Source organism: Macrobrachium nipponense, chromosome 37 (assembly GCF_015104395.2).
Source record: "Macrobrachium nipponense isolate FS-2020 chromosome 37, ASM1510439v2, whole genome shotgun sequence".
NCBI lineage: Eukaryota > Metazoa > Arthropoda > Malacostraca > Decapoda > Palaemonidae > Macrobrachium > Macrobrachium nipponense.
In genome coordinates, this window is record NC_061097.1 from 19,539,228 (window position 1) to 19,559,524 (window position 20,297).

A 20,297-nucleotide genomic window follows, 5' to 3' on the forward strand; every position below is an offset into this window, starting at 1 on the left:
AATTCAACAGCTACGTACACATTTAGGAAGCGAACTTATACTCTTCTTCAATTCCACATTAAAGCGAAGGGAAGTGGCATTAGCTGAACGTTTAAAATCCTTAAGATGGAAAATAGATAAAAGAAAAAACCTCCATAGGGGGGTAGTGCCGTCAGTGGACCTCATGTGGTGCACTGTAGGTCTAATTACTTAAGGTTCTTTGCAGCGTGCCTTCGGCCCCTAGCTGCAACCACTTTCGTTTCTTTTACTGTACCTCCTTTCATATATTCTTTCTTCATCTTACTTTCCCTCCTCTCCTAACTCTTGATTCATAGTGCAACTGCGAGGTTTTCCTCCTGTTACACATTTCAAACCTTCTACAGTCAATTTCCATTTCAACGCTGAATGACCTCATAGGTCCCAGTGCTTGGCCTTTGGCCTAAATTTTATATTCAATTCAATTCATAAAAGAAAAAACAGTATGAAGGTCTTTCGTTTGGGGAATTTCTCGTCACCATTGGTTACATTTCTGTAAATTTTCTGTCAAGATACAATAGCATGGTTAAATAGCAATGACCCCGTTGGCGGGTAGTGTCGTCAGTGCACCTCATGCGGTACACTGTAGGCACTACATAAGGTTCTTTGCACCGTCCCTCCGGCCCCTATCTGCAACACCTTTCATTCCTTTTACTGTACCTCTGTTAATAATCTCGTTCTTCCATCTTACATTCCACACTCTCCTAGCAATTGTTACGCCTTTCAGACCTTTCAACCATGAAATTCCCTTTCAGTGCTGAATGACCTCATAGGTCCCAGCGCTGGGCCTTTAGCCAAAATTCCATGTTCCATTCCATTCCAAATAACAATTAATATAATTGATGATAATTACGATGATAAAGAAAATTCAAACATCTTGTTTCATTGGTAAAATAAGGCGTGACCCGACCTCCAGCTGACTTGGGACGCGTGCAAGATTGTCCCCTCACGCCTAAGTTGTAAACATTATATATTCTTCTCTTTTGACGTAAATTAAAATGTGCTAAAATCTACGGTCAAATAGAGATTGTTTCAGGAATTAAAATGAAAAATACTTCATATTTTATTAGAAATTATTTTTCTGCACTATTTAACACGCACATTATTTATTTTATTAATTTTCATTTTAATAAATCATAAACATCCTATCCTAAAATCCCTGTATCTTTAACTCAACGCGAAACACCTTTTTAAAGCCCTTTTAGGCTCATTCATAGACCTTTCTTTTCCCCTCCTCAACAACAACACAACAACAACAAAGTAGTTTGTAGGCTTACTCCCCGAGTAAGCAAAAATTAGTAGAATTCATAATGATGACAATAGTATAATGTTTATGATAATGGTCTCCACAACTCATTAATTACCCTTAATAACATAAATGAACGTGAAAGCAAGATACTTGTGCTCAAAGGATTCTTCTACCAAAGCTACGATTGCATCATTATTCAATAACCTCGGTTGAGGGGGTACATCAGGTGCTATCAACTGGGTTTATAATCACATCTAATGCTATCGACACCATATAATTACGTCTGATGCTATCAATTAACCTGCCAGAGATTCATTTACCCTTCTTACGCTTCTTAGCCAAAGGTATGACGGAGGACCCTGTCGGTTTGAGAGAACACTCTAAGGTCATGTGCCCAGATTTTTACAAGCCCGTACCCAGAACTTTTTATTGGGGGGAGGGGGGGGGGGGGGGGGGTCTTTGTTCCCAAAACTGGACCTTTTCCTCTACAAATGTCATTGCATATATGGGTAAATATCATATTCCTATTATCACTCATGTATTTCCTACTACTAAAGAATGATGTTAATGTTTCATAAATATATATATATATATATATATATATATATATATATTATATATATATATATATATATATATAAACTTGCAAATAAAGCAAACGATTGTTATTTATCACTTTACAAGTACAGTTCAATAAAAAGAACAGTCACAGAAAATATGGAATTACAAACATTTTTACCCCCCCCCCCCCCCCCGTATCCCAACGGCCGCCCCACCCTTCGGTACAGGCCTGTTTTACGAACATTCGTAAAAATCTAGAGTGATTCAAACCAGCCAATTAATCCCTTCAAACCAGTGGATGAAAAGCCAATAGGTTTGTTCTTTTCAATTCTTAAAACTTGAATCAGTTTTATACGATTTACTAAATTAGCAAGACGTGAATTCTTCTGCGCTTGTAAGCAGCTGAATATCAGTTTTAAAATCTGAAATTAAAGTAACGTCTTATGTTCTGAAAGAAAATACCTTTTCAGAATTTACTCCTGTAACCGTCCAAGAGGAAGGAGAAATTTTACTGTAACGATAATTGTTGTATTTGATGATAGAATTTAATGCATATAACTAAAATATGTACCTTTTATTCAAGGCAGCCAGATAAATGTTTATATAAAACTTAACACCTCTTGAAATAGGGAATTACTTATGAAATTTTAATAGTCCTCTACTATAAAAAAAAATCAAACTATCATAAGTTTTAGTTACCCCGAAAACAAAAACACAAAAACACAAATTTTGATACTTCTCTACTATAGAAAATCAAACCAAGTTTTAGTTACCCGAAAACGAAAAAAAAAAAAAAAACTGCCTTGTTCTAAGTAAAAATAAGTCTTGCTGATACTTTGCAATATTCCACCCAAAACTATCTTCTGCATCAAGAAAAACAATTCTTGGAATACTACTCTTCAAGACTTCTGAAGCTGATGTTAAAATTCGTAAGATTTATTCACTAAAAAAAAGAATTCTATAGAATATACTAAAACTTCATTCCATCCAATAGAGCTCACTGATTCCTGGAATCACAAGAATTAATTTACCTAAAGGTAAATATCGTTAAGCATACTTAAACTTCACTGCATCAAGAGCTTATCAGTTCCTTACTGATCACAGAAGTTCCATTAACCAAACTTACCTTCTTCTTAGTCTCGTAATCCCACTGCTTCTTAGCCAGAACGAAGGCCAACTTCGTCAGCGCCGCCTCAGGAGTCATGTCCAGACCGGCAGTCACTCCTGCGTCTACAAGGGCCTTTGGTAGGGGGAAAAAATGCAATTAAATGCACAAAAAGTAAAAGGATTATTAAAATTAGTCATTCATATTATTATTGAGCAGGGCCTACGGAATTCATTCCATGAAGTTATAACGTGCACTTACCTCTCCCGTTTCGTAAATGGAGTCTACAGCACCGTGCATACACTGAGTGATGTTGACCAAAATGACTCCCCTTTCTGTGGCTTCTTGCAGGACCTGTCGGAATAAGAAATAAATTATCAAGACCATAAACTTGTGCCTGTACTTGTTTATCTAGGTAACTGCCAAAAAGTCAAGACCAAAACTGTAAATATTAGTTTTAGATTAAATATAAGCTAGATACTTTTATCAACGATTTCAAAGAACACACGCATACAGAAAGAGATACGAGTAAATAACTGGGTTTTGTTCAATAGCGACTTGACGCATACATTAAACCTCATTACAAAATGAATCAGTTTCCCAACTGACTTCTCCATATAGGTTACAGTTTCACTGTTCACGAAATGGTTTATGTTTCTGGAATTTATCAGAAAAGAAATGGGAATACTCTATAATAATAAACATCTAATTAAATTGGCACTAAACCTGATACGCGTGAATTCAAAATGCAAGGAAAACGAACTGTGCAACTGATCAGAGCCCAATAGGTTGGACTAGGAAATTTTTCGTGTCTTACCCAATGTCTTGTGAAAGCTACAAATACCAATATTTCTGAGTGTTAGTTAACTATAAATGAGTAAATTACCATTATTAGACCACTTTATTATCAAAGTTCATGCAGGCAATTTTGAATCTATCGATCATGCTGTAAATCCCAGAGTGTTTCTAAAACAATTAATCATACACATGTAAATGGTAAATACTTGAAAACGACGGCCGAGGTCAAAAGTGGTAACCTGGTCTTAGGTCTTACTTGACCCAATTTGGCTTTTGATACAATTGCATATGAACAACTCGATGATTTGCGTTCCATTGGAACTGATGATGAAACCTTCGAGTAAGTGGAAGACTACTTACATGATAGAGAGTACTGTGTACAGATGGAAACTCATAAAGCGTACCTCAAGGAAGTGTGTTAGGTCCAATTTAATTTTCTAAATTCAGTATACGAATGCAGTGTCAAATGCACTAAAGGCATGAGGAAACGTTCAAGCTCTTTACAGGTAACCCCATATTTTATTGTTCAATGAACGACATCGAGAATACCAATGTGCAACTAAAATGTTCTTACTGGTGTTAAGGAAGGGACAGCATTCATACAGTCATAACTACATGAAAATAACACTGATTTTATGTTAGTGGGGAAGAAAGATTACTTAAGAAAGCCTCGGTGATCTATTACTGATAAAGTCCATGACTATGCGTACTGCTGGACTTGAATAAAGCTGGAATATGGACCATGACTTAAAACTCTCAAAACTGGATGCCCAAAATTCTTGAAAGATTTGCTGTATAATGCACAGCCAATAAGATGGATTCTAGGTATCTGAGTCCACATGTCCCTCCAATGTTGGTTTCAGGACCTTCAGATATGTAGTCCCAAGATGTTAAGTTGAACTTGACATCAGGAGGACTAGAAACAATCATGGAAGAAACAATCAGAATTTTTTTCTGAGTGTTGTGATGTTATGGCGATGGGCGTTTGACAATCATAATGAAGCACACCTTAAGATTCTTCAAATTTTTGCTAACGTGGGGCTATGTCAAATGAAATAGGGCTCCAACAGTCCGCCTTCAGCAGAGTAGGACTGGATTAGAAGCTTTTGTTTATGTGCCTTGCAGGGCACACCGTAGACGGTACTGAAGATCCTTCAAGGACTCTTTGGATTGTAGCTGTATGGTGACGGTGCATCTATTTCCCACACAAGATTTCAATGCATTAAGTAAAAGCATATCAAAGTATTTAAAAAAAACTGACACACTTTGTATTAATTTTACCCATTATGATTCCGTTTGTCACATAGGCAGTAACTTTGCAATGCACGTGTGCAAAGTCCAATCCCTGCTCAGGGGGTCTAGGGAGGCGCAGGTCTACCTGCTAAGATATCATCAGCCATTTGCCTTGCTCCCCCAGATCTTATGTGGGTGGAAAGGGAGCTTGTGCAGGCACTGATCACTATGTAAGTACAGAATATTTGGTCACTAAGGCACTGGGCAACAGCATTGTCACAGCTATAGTAGATTCACATCACCCGTGCATCTGATGTCTAGGCCAGTCCCTTACGACGCTCCTGATTAGCTGTTGATAAACCAATCACAGGGCTGGAAACTCTCAGTCTCTAGAGTGTGTTCACGTAGGCAGGATGTATGTTACGCCTCTCCATTCAAAAGTATCCCTTAGGAGAGCTCGGAACACAGATGCTGCCTGTGTGAATTCTCTCGAGAGACAGAGTTTCCAGCCCTGTGATTGGCTTATCAACAGCCAATTATGAGCGTCGTAAGGGACTAGCCTAGACATCAGATGCACCGTTGATGTGAATCTGCTATAGTCCTGTGCGACTTGCCAAACAGTAAGCTGTCCAACTCCGTTACCTCGCTCCTAACCTATATTCTGACTTGAAACTAATCCTACTAGTCTCAAAAAATGACGAAGTGGTGTCGATAAACAAACTTCTAATCACAATACGTAAATAACATCCCCAGCGACTTACATCCATGATGTCTGTCCTGTTAGAGGGCATATTACCGGCCCCATAGGTCTGGATGACCGCTCCGGCCATCGGAGGCTGAAGGAATGATCTCACAGTCTCTGCAGATATGGAGGGGAAGATGCGGAGCAGACCCACGTGTCTGTTTAGGCGATCGAAGACAGTGAATTTCTCTAACCTTGTCGGCCGGAAAACTGAGCGATAGTCGACTGGGAAAAAGGAGAAAAACGTTACTAATAGTTTAGCATAGAAAACTCATCATTCTTGATGCATTTAATCATTATGATTTGTTACCAAGAGAGAAATTGACTTAATTGGGAGCTGAAATCAGTAGGAAAAACGTAATTGACGGTAACTGATTAAAAAGCCATCTATTAAAAAAACATTGGAATAAGTATTTAATACTAATGTTCCTTATATTTTTGTTTCACATCTCTGCATGCTGCTATTTTACTCTGTTTTATTGGTGCTTGCTTAGTTTATTACCCCTGTTTGTTAGCAACATAAGAATGAGTGTAAATGATATCCATGGATTTATTTTGTTCTGCAGCTAACTTATGGACAACGATTTATTACCATAGAATCTCAAACAAGACAATGCAGAGAAACATAATGTAGTTGATACATTACAGGAATGAGTCAGGTTCAAAATAAGTTAAGTAACGATATGGTCTTCTTACTGAAGTGTATCAAAGTAAAGATGGTACCGCAAGATCTGTTAAAGTCGAAACCAAAGCTACTGCATTAGACTAATCACAATGCTTGTATTTCTTGAAGGTTCAACATTTAAATGTTGATTTCTTGTTAATTATTCTTTTTTTGGGTTTATAATTTTATGTGATTTTGCGAGCTATAAATGATTTATGCATCTGTTTACAAAAAAAAAAAAAAATTTCATGAAAAGTATATTTTTATGGTTATACGAAACTCTTTAATAGTCAAGGAATGTAGTTTTGGGTTCGTCGTATTATCAACCATCTTTTGCTCGTTAATGTTAACCAATAAACTGACATTTTTCTCGTTAAAACATAAAAATTAATAATGATATAATTTCTGACGGGATAGTAACACTTGTGGCAGTAGCAGTTCATAATAGTATAAAGATAACTTTAAGTAAAGGGCCACACACAATGTACGTAGATAGATGCAATGTGTCAATAAATAAATTAATATCAATTGCAAGTTACCTTGAATTGAGATGCCAGCAACAGCAATCGGAGGCATATTGGGAGAGTCGAAAGCCTGCAGTCTGCCCGTGGAGACTTTGGTGGTCCTGTTGCCCCGATAAAGCTTGTTATTGAAGAAAACGGTCACCTCGGGGATGGTGTAACTGCCAGCCATGATGACCGACCCGATAAAGTTGTCCCTTCCGTCTGAGCGGGTTTCGAAGAGAGGAATCTGCGGGAGATACAAGAAACACAAGAGGATAACAGGGGATGGGGAGGTCAGCGGGTGCGAAGTGGATGGGAGCAATATGGGGGATGTTTGTTTGTTTGTTTGTGTGGTGTTTTTACGTTGCATGGAGCCAGAGGTTATTCAGCAACGGGACCAACGGTTTTACGTGACTTCCGAACCACGTCGAGAGTGAACTTCTATCACCAGAAATACACATCCCTAACACTTCAGTGGAATGCTCAAAAACAGTATGAGGGATGAGAAAGGCAGGTGGTTTGTTTGTTTGTTTGTTTACATGGTGTTTTTACGTTGCTTGGAACCAGCAATGGGACCAACGGCTTTACGTGACTTCCGAACCAAATCGAGAGTGAATTTCGATCACCAGAAATACACATCTCTCACACCTCAATGGAATGGCCGAGAATCGAACTCGCGACCACCGATATGGGACGCCAACACCATACCAACCACGCCACTGAGACGCTGGAAAGCGGGTGGTAGGGGTGTAAGAATACTGCCACCGTAGGTCCTGCGTGTCGTAAAATGCGGCGAAAAGGACAGCTGCTTCCTTGCAGTCTCACTTTTGAGTAAAAGGCTAGACCCAAAGCCGATAACTGTGGGAATTGCTGCCTTGCAGGAGGACTTTTTAATCAAAGGCTAGACCCACCACCACCGCCAATGAGTGTGGAAATTGCTGCTTTGCAGGTGGACTTCTTAGTCAAAGGCTAGACCCAACGCCATAACTGTGGAAACTGCAGCCTTGCAGGTGGAATTTTTAGTCTAAGGCGAGGCCACCGCCAACAACTGTGGTTGACGGCAGCAAGGGCACGAGGGTTTAAAAACCCCTTTGCCAAAAAATAAACCATGCCTGATGTTATAAGGAATATGGTAGTGAGGATGATGCCTTTGATAGAAGGCGGTGGAGAAGGCTCATCAGGCAACCGACACCTTAATGCAGGGATAACGGTGGGAAAGCAGAAGAAGAGGCAGGTGGTGGCTACTGGAAAGATATAAAGCTTTGCACCTCAAACAGTGTGGTGTCCCCACAAATGTGTTTCTGAAGTGAGCGCTTAGGAACCAAGAAGCCTAGAGCCATAGTGAGTGATGCCGAATGCCAGCGGCATCTACAACCAACCCCCACCCCCGGCCCTAAGGTTGTGAAAAAGAGGAGGCAAATTTTTAAGGGAATGAAAATGCAAACAGTATTACGAATTAATGGCACAGAGGTAATAAGCCATACCCATCACAAAAATTGCAGTGTGACTTAATCGTGACGTTTTCAATACCTAAAATAAAATAAGTGAATCCAGCTTCAGGGGAAAAAGCTCTTCGGCCATTTAGGGAGTTTTTTATTTAATTTTTTTTCCAACAGAGTCATTAAGCTCGTAACAGGAGCTCTTTGCATTAGGACACGACGGGTGATAATCCCAAGCTACTGGCCAAGCCAGCTATTCAGAGAGCCGTTGCAAAGTCAAATACCTCTAACTTACTACTAATACTACTACTCTGAGAGATCTGGAAATTTCATGTAAAATGGATTCTTACAGTTTTACTTTATCTGGCAAAGAAAGAATGCGTAGCAAGGACAGTTCTAGAGCCATCAACTATTAACAAGAAAGACTATTTATTGATGAAAATATACTCTGAGCATTCCATCACTTAGATTCTGTTATCAAGTATACATTCAAATGAAGCAACCACGCACAGATGCGCGTACATAAGCATCCAGGCTGACAGAAAGACAGAGAAAGATTTGCGCGGTAATTATAAGAAGAACGAAAAGGAGAGAGAGAGAGAGAGAGAGAGAGAGAGAGAGAGAGAGAGAGAGAGAGAGAGAGGTTGCTACGTAAACAACAGAGTGGAAGTAACCAACAAGTGAAAGAGTGAGAGAAGGAAAGAGAGAAGAATGTTATGTAATCTCAGAGGGAGAAAAGAATCAATGACAGAGAGAGCCAGAGAGAGAGAGAGAGAGAGAGAGAGGAGAGAAACCAGATAACTTCGCCCAGGCGAGACAATCGCTCACCTGCGACCCCGTTATAACGACGGGCTTCCCAAGGTTCTCTAACATGAAGGAAAGAGCGGAGGCAGTGTAGGCGAGGGTATCCGTCCCGTGGAGAACGACGAACCCGTCGAACATCTCATAAACGCCCTGAAACAGAATAAATAATAATAATGATGATGATGATGATAATAATAATGGAGGAAAAAAAACAAAGTTATGTAATATGTACATTTACATGACTGGATTCGTATATAATAATAATAATAATAATAATAATAATAAGAAGAAGAAGAAGAAGAAGAAGAAGAAGAAGAAGAAGAAGAAGAATTTAGCTAGTAATAAACTGTCACGAAGAAAATACTATTACTACTACTAATAATAATTTACTATAATAATAATAATAATAATAATAATAATAATAATAATAATAATAATAATAATAATAATAATACGAAGACGTGATATGTACTTGTATTAAACTTCCATAAAAACACTACTACTAATAATAATAACAATTATAATAATAAAACCACGAAAAAAGATAAATACTATGTCGATATACAAATCCCCAAAGATACTCGTAACGGATAAAACGAAGATGCGAAGAAAATCAATCTTTTTAAAGATGTTAATCCATTGAACATCTTGACACAGTTACGAGTTTCAAATGAACGATTGGACATGAAATATATTAGAAAACCTCCTGCAAGAATTTGTGGATGCAAAACCTTCACTCTGAGATCGTTTATAGGTCTAAATTGACCTGCATTTCGATCTAGTCTTTTCATGTAACCACAAGCATTTATGAAACAGAGCAAATACAACTACCACCACGAGAATTTTAAAGGTTGAGAATGTTTATTTACAATGGTTTCTTCTACAACTGCGTATATTTCCTCTCCCTACTGACTTCTAAATGGTAGTTCTTCAAAAGCAACGAAGCACATTTCCTGTAAGTTGAAGTGTCCCGAATATTAAACCCAAAATCTGAAAACTACAGCACGTAACTGGCACAACGCTAATCTCAAAATCCCAGTCCTTCCTTCATAAATGTATCCTACATTCTTTAAAAAAAAAAAAAAAAAAAAAAAAAAAAAAAAAAAAAAAACTGCAGTTTAAATAGGCTGTACACTAAACAAATAAGGCCAATAAATTATAAAAATAATGCAAAAGTATCCAATCTTCTTTAAAATGATGCAATTTAAATATGCTGTACAACAACAAATAAGTCCAATAATTGATATAAATAATAGGTCCTGAGCATACCAAAAAAACCTGCTAACACCAAAAGATCAATGTACTCAAAATGAACGTATTAAAATGTTTTGCTAACAGAAATTCCTGACGACAAAATTTCAAAAATACTCTACACCAATAATGTCTGTACACTCAGAAAATTCCTGTTCTCTCAAAAAAATGATCCTGTTCCGTCAAAAACTGCCAAATATCCTATACAATTAAAAGAAATTGCCCTGAACGTTCAAAAAGACAAGAAATTTCCATTATAATCATAGGAAGCTTCGTACACTCACCCTTATGTCCTTTGCGATACGAATCCAATCGTCCATAGTCATGTTGGAGGAATCCAGAAGTGGCTCATATTCGTAGACCCAATAGACCACTCTATTTTTCTCCTTGCAGTCTCTGTCAATAGCAAGAGGTTGATAATAAATGCATCTTTTGTTAATTCACTTTTTGGAAAAAGTATATGGAGGACATATCCTTGTGTGCAAAGTGTCGAATATGTATTTTTTTCAGTTATTATCATTCGGAAGATGGAACCTATTCATACGGTACAAGCCCACCAAAGGGGCCATTGACTTGAAATTCAAACTTCCAAAGAATGTGGTGTTCATTAGGAAGATATAAGAAGAGATAAATGGAAATGCAGAAAGAAAGGAGTCCACTTATTGAAAAAGATATACTAAAATCTAGCTTTGTTAACACTGACGACACATTGCATATGCACTGTCTTCCAATTTCATTACAATTAGAGACAAAATTAGAGATAAAATTGGTAATGCTGATACACAAAGATGGTGAGGGATACACTGATAAAGTTGGTAACACAAGTAAAGTTAGTAATGCTGATGAGCAAAATTGGTACCCCTGATAAGCAAAGCTGGTAACACTGACAAAGTTAGTAATGCTGATGAAAAAAATTGCTAAAGCTGATCCACAAAATTGGTAAGGCTGATACACAAAGTTTGTTACAGTGATACAGTTGGTAATGCCGATCAGGTTAGTAACACTGATGAACAAAATTAGTACCCCTGGTTAAGTTGGTAACACTAATAAACAAAGTTGGTAACCCTGATAAGCAAAGTTGGTAACAATAATAAAGCAAGTAACAAAATTGGTAAAACTAATAAAGTTTGTAATGCTGACGAACAAAACTGGTAACCCTGATCAAAGTTATTAATGCTGACAAACAAAAATGGTAACTCTGATCAAAGTTATTAACGCTGACAAATAAAACTGGTAACCCTGATCAAAGTTATTAATGCTGACAAACAAAACTGGTAACCCTGATAAAGTTATTAAAGCTGACAAACAAAATTATTAACTCTGATCAAAGTTATTAATGCTGACAAACAAAACTGGTAACCCTGATCAAAGTTATTAATGCTGATGAACAAAACTGGTAACCCTGATAAAGTTATTAATGCTGAAGAACAAAACAGGTAACCCTGATAAAGTACGCTGACGAACTAAACTGGTATCCATAATAAAGTTATTAATGCTGACGAACAAAACTGGTAACCCTGATAGTTATTACTGCTGACGAACAAAACTGGTAACCCTGATAGTTATTACTGCCTACCCGACAAAACTGGTTAACCCTGATAGTATTAACTGCTGACGAACAAAACTGGTAACCCTGATAAAGTTATTAACGCTGACGAACAAGACTGGTAACACTGATAAAGTTATTAATACTGACGAACAAGACTGGTAACCCTGATAAAGTTATTAACGCTGACAAACAAAACTGGTAACCCTGATAAAGTTATTAATGCTGATGAACAAAACTGGTAACCCTGATAAAGTTATTAACACTGACGAACAAAACTGGTAACCCTGATAAAGTTATTAACGCTGACGAACAAGACTGGTAACACTGATAAAGTTATTAATACTGACGAACAAGACGTAACTGAATAAAGTTATTAGGCTGAACACAAAACCCTGTAAACCCTGAAAATAAGTTATAATGCTGATGAACAAAACTGGAACCCTGATAAAGTTATTAAACACTGACGGAACAAAAATGGCAACCTGATAAAGTTATTTAACATGACGAACAGACTTGGTAACACTGATAAAGTTATAATACTGACGAACAAGAATGTAACACGATAAAGTTAATTAATGCCCTGATGAACAAGACTGGTAACCCTGATTAAGTTCACTGACGAACAGAAACTGGTAAAACCCTGTAAAGGTATTAACTGACGAACAAAACTGGACCCTGAAATAAAGTTATTAAACACTGACGAACAAGGAACGGGTAACACGATAAAGGTTAATTAATGCTGACGAACAAAACTGGTAACACTGATAAAGTTATTAACGCTGACGAACAAGACTGGTAACCCTGATAAAGTACACTGACGAACAGAACTGGTAACCCTGATAAAGTTATTAACGCTGACGAACAAAACTGGTAACCCTGATAAAGTTATTAACACTGACGAACAAGACTGGTAACACTGATAAAGTTATTAATGCTGACGAACAAAAACTGGTACACTGATAAAGCATTAAACGCTGACGAACAAAACTGGTAACCCTGATAAAGTTATTAACACTGACGAACAAGACTGGTAACACTGATAAAGTTATTAATGCTGACGAACAAAACTGGTAACACTGATAAAGTTATTAACGCTGACGAACAAGACTGGTAACCCGGATAAAGTACACTGATGAACAAAACTGGTAACCCTGATAAGAGTTAGTAAGGCCGATGAACATAGTCATTGGCAACGCTGACAGACACTCACGGCAGAACCAGCGGAGGGTTTGTGTGGGAGGCGAAGCGCTTCTGGGCGTAGATTTCGTCGTGCATGTGCGGGTAACGCCTGATGTTCATCTCCAGTTCCCGGGGAATGGGCGCCAGACCTGCAACAAAACAAAAATTAAGCTCAAAGGGAGCAACCTTCCATTTTATTATACGGAACACAGATTAAAAAGGTTTAAAAAAAGCTGGTGCCGCTAGGTGGTGCACGATGCGACTACCCCAACTAGGAGGAAATTCAGATATAGTATCCTGCCGCCCAGCGAGGATGTGCACATAATACTGTATTGTATACAAGTTTGTTATACAGTTCGTAAACATAGGGCTACGGAAATGTTTGAAAACTTTTCCCACTGTAATTTTTAAAAATTACTGTAGAAATGTGAGATCGCGCCTGGACTTTCATAAGAGCTTTCTAAGAATACTTAATATTGTGAAAGACTATCACTGAGATTCAGATTATATATATATATATATATGTATATATATATATATATATATATATATATATATATATATATAGATATATATACGACGGATTATTGTTTTTCTTTTTCTTCCTCCTCCGGTTTTCCTGTTGACGTCGATGCTTCGTACGTGGCACAAATGATGCTGCGTGGTATTATCTTGTAAATGTTCTCTAGAGTAAAGGAAAGTACGTATCATTTTGTAAGTGTTCTCTAGAGTATAGGGAACGCTGCCTACACTGTTGGCGTCCCAACTAAGGTCGAGGAAAGTACCGTTAGAAAAACCTTTCGGATATGCTTTTAGACTATACATTTGCACCGATGGAAAACGTAGATCTCACCGTCAATCTTTGCTTTCGACACGCTATAGATACTTACATGCACACACACACACGCGCGCACACACACACACACACACACACACTACATAATATATATTTATATTATATAAATAAAGTTAGAATAATATATATATATAATTACGCAATATATAATAAATATATATATATATATATATATATCTATATATAAGACCTATATTATATTACCCTATATATATTATATATATATAATATAAATATAATTACTATTTATATATATGTTTGTGTGTGTGCGTGTGTGCATGTAAGTGTCTATGTATGCGTGTCGAAAACAAGGATTGACGGAGAGATCTACATTTTCCCTCGCTGCAAATGTATAGTCTAAAAGCATATCCGAAAGGTTTACTAACGGTACTTTCCTCGACCTTAGTTGGGACGTCAACAGTGTAGGCAGCGTTCCCTTCACTCTAGAGTACACTTACAAAATAATACGTCTTTCCTTTACTCTAGAGAACACTTACAAAATAATACGTTCTTTCCTTTACTCTAGAGAACACTTACAAAATAATACGTACTTTCCTTTACTCTAGAGAACACTTACAAAATAATACATACTTTCCTTCACTCTAAAGAACACTTATACAAGATAATACTACGCAGCATCATTCGTGCCACGCACGAAGCATCGACGTCAACAGGAAAACCGAAGGAGGAAAAAGAAGAACAATAATCCGTCGTAAGAGGAAACTGACGACGAATTGTGGGGTTTTCATAGGCAAACGGAAAAACGTTCAGCCGTTTGGAAGACCAGTTAGTGAATGCTTTCAAAAACTGTGCATTAGAAATCCCGCCAACACAAAGCAACCGGAAAGTGAAACAGAAATATACCGTAGGTGGTTAGAAGTTTTAAGCTAAAACTTCCATTACCTTTTATCCCCATATGGAACTTAGCTATGGAGACTTTGTGTTTGTTTGAATCTGTTAAATGAAACGCCAGTTCAAGACAGCAAATAAATCCATCCTAAAATCTAAAGTGATGCCGATAACTCAAAATGCTGACGATGTAAATATCATTGCGGGTGGTCAGCTATAAACCGGGAAAAGAGGAACTTTGTGACTAAATTCCATTTATCTTTTAACGACGACCATCTCAACTTGAATGACAAGGAACCCAAGCCCTTCCTCGAAGGACCTAATGAAGAAAAGGAACAAGTCTGATTCAAGAATGGATTAACTCCAATGGCATCGATAATACTGTAGAAAATGGAGACACTTTGTTGAAGATTCTAAAGGCTCAGCATTCATCAGTGTGGACAGTTGGACAGTATGGATATCAGTGTTGGGTATGTGTTAATGTTATTCATTTTTTATATTTTCTTTAATTATACGTAGAAGGGCTTGCAACTGATAATGCAAGTTATTAATCAGTGGCACTAGTGATGCCATGTTTGTTCATAAATGCTTTTTTTTTCTGCACCAGATAAAAATGAAAGCGTTCCAAGAGTAATTCATAAACTGTTCCCCAGCTAAAAATTTTTGATATACCAGTTCATCAGCCATCCTTACGACTGATGAATCACAGGCAAGAAGAAAATAAATTCATCTTATGCACGAAAGCTATTTCAGATCTGCCCCGGAAAAGAAAAATGGTTTCAAGAAAAATCTCGATATCTGACATACTTATCCATCTTCAGTACAAATGCCCTATTACGTATATAAGCGGAGATGATGACGCGTTTACATAAGATATCAAGAAAAGTTCATATTTTGCACTGTATTGGTGCGAATGTCATTCACAATTATGTAAAAAGAAGAAAAGTTTGTTTTCTTCCTTTTCAGTGTTCAGTTATAATTAGTAACTACAGAGTAATACATTATTATTATAGTAATAATATTCGTCAATGAGCTTCATAAACTTTTAGGATATACTTCAAGCTTTGTGCGCGCGCGCGTGTATGTGTGTATAATTCAAAAGTGTTAGGAAGAAGTAAACGAAATCCTAAGTAAATCTGGATAGCTGTTGCAAAAGAAGCATGATAAGGCTTGTAAGGCACTTGTGGATGATGCAGTGCAAGTTGAGGGGTCTGACGCACTACTAATGAGCTGTTTCTATTTAAGTATAAAGCGGCTGATGGCAAGCAAATTTTCTGCACTGGGCGCTTACCCACAATTCAACAGGTAACTTATGCATGTGGCAGTGATCAGCGAGTAGCTTTTTCTCTAGAGCCAACCACTCTAATGGGAAATTTTAATCTTTTAGTTTCATATATATTATATATATAGTATATACTAATATATATAATTAGTATATGATATGTGTGTGTGTTGTGTGTGTGTGTTGGTGTTGTGTGTTTATATAACATACATATAAAAATATATATAAAATATATAAATATATATATACTATATATATATATATATTATATAATATATATATATAAATGTGGTGTGTGTGTGTGCTGTGTTATATTATACATACATATATAAATATATTATATAATATATATATATAATTATAATATATATAATAATCTATATATATATTATATACATTCAATGAGGAGAAGACATAAAGACTTGATAAAAGGGTCAATTTATTCCCCGGACGTTTCGTAATGTTCTTTCATTACATTTTCGAGGCTGTACAAATAGATAGCATAAAATATAAATTACAATAAAGCTAAGAATCTGAGATTTAAAAGTTGCACAATAATTACAAAACTTAAAATATTAAAAAATACTAAAAGACACCTTTAAAAAAAACAAAAAAACGTTAACTAAACAGGACAAAAATATTAAAATAAGCTAAAAAAAAAAAAAAAAAAAAAAAAAAAAACCTTAAATGATAACAAAAAAATAATGAGAAATATTCATTAGTTTTTTTTTTTTTTTTTTTTTTTTTACTTATTTTAATAATTTTTGTCCCTGTTTTAGTTAACGTTTTTTTGTTTTTTAAAGGCGCTTTTTTAGTATTTTTAAATATTTTAAGTTTGTAATTATGTGGCAACTTTTAAACTCAGATTCTTAGCTTATTGTAATTTATTTTATGCTATCTATTTGTTACAGCCCTCGAAAATGTTAATGAAACATTACGAAAGCGTCCGGGAATTAAATTGACCCTTTATCAAGTCTTATGTCCTTTCTCCTCATTGATGTATATCCGGCTGTGGCCACCGCTGTTTGGATAATTATATATATATATAGATATATATATATATATATATATATATTTATATTTATTTATAATATTAAATATATATAATATATATATCTTCTACCTGCTTTATCAAGGGTGAACCCCATTGTGTTGAGTAATTAAATCGTCATTCATTAGCTGCTTCATAAATCTGCACAACAAACTCATCGGTATCATGATGATTGTCTCCTCCACACACACACACACACACACACACACACACACACACACACACACACACACACGCACACATACAGCACCTCTATCTTGTCCAAACTGTAGTGCCCAGAATGATAAAGGCCTTTCATTGACACAATCTTTCCTTGCCTGCAGGTCACCGCTCTTGGCCTCCAACTTTTAGTTTAATATATATGTATAGCATTCTCACGAACTTTTCATCCATTTCATCTGACAATTGACCAAAATACCGATCATTTTTTTGCGATACTTATACATATTTCATACTGTGAATAATCTTTTTCGTCATTTACTGTACAACCAGTATTCATTTCGATAACTTCCACATTTTTCCCTTTATTTACTCAGATTAAACATCCCTCTTAACATTATCAAGTGTTGGCTTAGCAATCCTTTGATGCATCTCAAATTTCCTACTTGAGCTCCCGCTATCTCCCTTACTCCACCTAATTAGTGATTTATCACTCATCTCACTCTCTGTCTGTATCCATTACATTTACTCTCAAACAATACCCATCTGAATCCACCACCAACACTTTTGTGACAATGAGTACATCATCTTCCTGACCTGGACATTGTAATCTTTTCATTTCTCTGGACCTGCATAGAAACACTCTCAAAATTTACTTTTACACCAATCCAGTCACTCTTCCTTTTAGGCACTTTTAACCGACAGAGGCTTTAAATCAGTGATACCCAAACTGGGTGCCGTGGCACTCCACAGTGTGTGCCTGTATATATATATATATATATATTATATATATATATCTATATATATATATATATATATATACAAAAATGAAGAAAGATAAATATACATATATATATATATGTATATATAATAATATATATATATATATATATATATATATATATATATAGATATATATATATACACTGAAGAAAGTAGGGTATACCCTATATATATATATAATATTATATATATATATTATAATATATATATACAAAAAACTGAAGAAAGATAAAGGGAAAAATACCATATATATATATATATATATATTATATATATCGCATATATATAGTATATATATGTATATATATATATATATATATATATATATATATATATAATATATTTACATACAAAACTGAGGAAAGAACAAGGTGAAAAAAACCATGGATATGATTGTAGACCCCAAGGTGGAAAGATATATTCCACAAACGATTGAACAACAGATGTTCACCGAGATGATCTAACAAAGACAAAATTCATAACAATCTTGCGGCACCCGGCAATGTCTGTGTGTGCCACGGCACCCAGTTTGAAAATCACCGAAAAGCCTCTGTCAGTTAAAAATGCCTAAATGGGAGTGATTGGTGTGAAAGTAAATTTTGAGTGTGTTTCTATGCAGGTCCAGAGAAACAGCAAGATTACAATGGCCAGGTCAGGAAGATGAAGTACTCATTGTCACAAAAGTGTAGTGGTGGATTCAGATGGGTATTGTTTGAGAGTAAATGTAATGGATACAGACAGAATGAGAAGAGAGAGAAATCACTAATTAGGTGGAGTAAGGGAGATAGCGGGAGCTCAAGTAGGAAATTTGAGATGCATCAAAGGATTGCTAAGACAACACTTGATAATGTTAAGAGGGGATGTTTAATCCGAGTAAAAATAAAGGAAAAATGTGGGAGTTGTCGAAATGAATACTATTTGTCCAGTAAATGACGAAAAAGATGATTTACAGCCTGAGATATGTATAGGTATCACAAAAAATAATCAGTGGTTTGCTCAATTCTGAGATAGAAGGGATGAAAAGTTCGTGAGAATGATATATATATATATATATATATATATATATATATATATATAATATATATATATATATATGTATATATATATCTCAAACTAAAAGTTGGAGGCCAAAAGGGGTGACCTGCAGGCAAGGAAAGATTGTGTCAATGGAAGGCCCTTATCATCCTGGGCGTAACAGCTTGGACAAGATAGAAGTGGTGTGTGTGTGTGTGTGTGTGTGTGTGTGTGGAGGGGACAATCATTATGATACTGATGAGTCTGTCGTGCAGATTTATGAAGCAGCTAATGACGATTAATTATTCAACACAAGGGGGTTCATCCTTGATAAAGAACAAGTACAAGATATACAGCAGTGCCTTTTCTTTTCGGCTCCTCCATTCCATCTCCCTTTTGACGAAACAACCTACAAAATACATTATCATCTCTGGACCTTCTAACATATCTGCTCATCTCTCCACAGGCGTGATTCGACAGACAAGTCTCTGCAAGTCAACTGGTCACCTAATCCATACGGATGTCTGAAATTCACAGTAACAGTCTTACTGGTGTCTGCAGCTGGTATGATCATGTTCTTATATGATTTAAGAGATCTCTTCACAGATCAGTTAACAATCATAGACATCAACACGTCAAATACCAGCAACTTGCCAGGTTTGGCTCACTTGAAAACTTTCTCCCAGAGCTGCAGATGCCACTCCATGTTCACTATAGGCGCCTGTGGAATGGAAGAGGTGGCGTCCATGAGAGCAAAAGACGCTCTTTGGGTTTCTGCTGCTGAAAAACTAAACAGGTCTCGATTTCAGCAAGACATCTTGATGATGCCTCAGCTACAGACAATATCTCACTACCTGCCTCAACTGTTCAAGCTGAACACAACTCCCGCTGCAATAAGTGACGCTGAAGCTACGGGAAACAGACACTTAACCAGAGCAGCTGACAGTCTTCCATTTGTTTCTTGTCGAGTGCATATGTACACTCCATCTGAGATAGGCAAGTGCACCAGAAAGGTCCTGCAAGACACGGGCCAGCCACTTCGCATCGCTTTCGTTGGCGATTCCAGAGTACGCAATACTATGGAACAGATCATTCGCTCCACTCAGCAAGAACTCAAGTATCGTCTAACTGGGGGAAACAGCGAACAAAATATAACAACTACATTTCTCGACCACAAGAGCAAATTCAACATGCCAGTGGTAGGTGATGGG

General features: G+C 36.5%; 2 protein-coding genes across 5 annotated transcripts in view; one reads left to right on the top strand and one right to left on the bottom strand.

The window, feature by feature from the left end:
- LOC135209051 (L-asparaginase 1-like) overlaps window positions 1-20,297 on the bottom strand; it is a 100,412-nt gene that overhangs the window by 26,680 nt on the left and 53,435 nt on the right. For all 4 annotated transcript variants that reach the window (XM_064241604.1, XM_064241605.1, XM_064241602.1 and 1 more), the window contains 7 exons: window positions 13,124-13,241; window positions 10,649-10,760; window positions 9,138-9,263; window positions 6,907-7,117; window positions 5,723-5,928; window positions 3,192-3,284; window positions 2,952-3,065 (listed from right to left, as the gene is read on the bottom strand). In XM_064241604.1, coding sequence (XP_064097674.1) covers window positions 2,952-3,065; window positions 3,192-3,284; window positions 5,723-5,928; window positions 6,907-7,117; window positions 9,138-9,263; window positions 10,649-10,760; window positions 13,124-13,241 — 980 coding nt within the window. The remainder of the gene's footprint in view (window positions 1-2,951; window positions 3,066-3,191; window positions 3,285-5,722; window positions 5,929-6,906; window positions 7,118-9,137; window positions 9,264-10,648; window positions 10,761-13,123; window positions 13,242-20,297) is intronic.
- Window positions 14,362-20,297, top strand: part of LOC135208935 (uncharacterized) — a 6,893-nt gene continuing 957 nt past the window's right edge. Inside the window, exons 1-2 of the mRNA XM_064241495.1 lie at window positions 14,362-15,267; window positions 19,553-20,297. The exon at window positions 19,553-20,297 is cut by the window's right edge and continues 957 nt beyond it. Coding sequence (XP_064097565.1) covers window positions 15,251-15,267; window positions 19,553-20,297 — 762 coding nt within the window. The 5' untranslated portion in view covers window positions 14,362-15,250. The remainder of the gene's footprint in view (window positions 15,268-19,552) is intronic.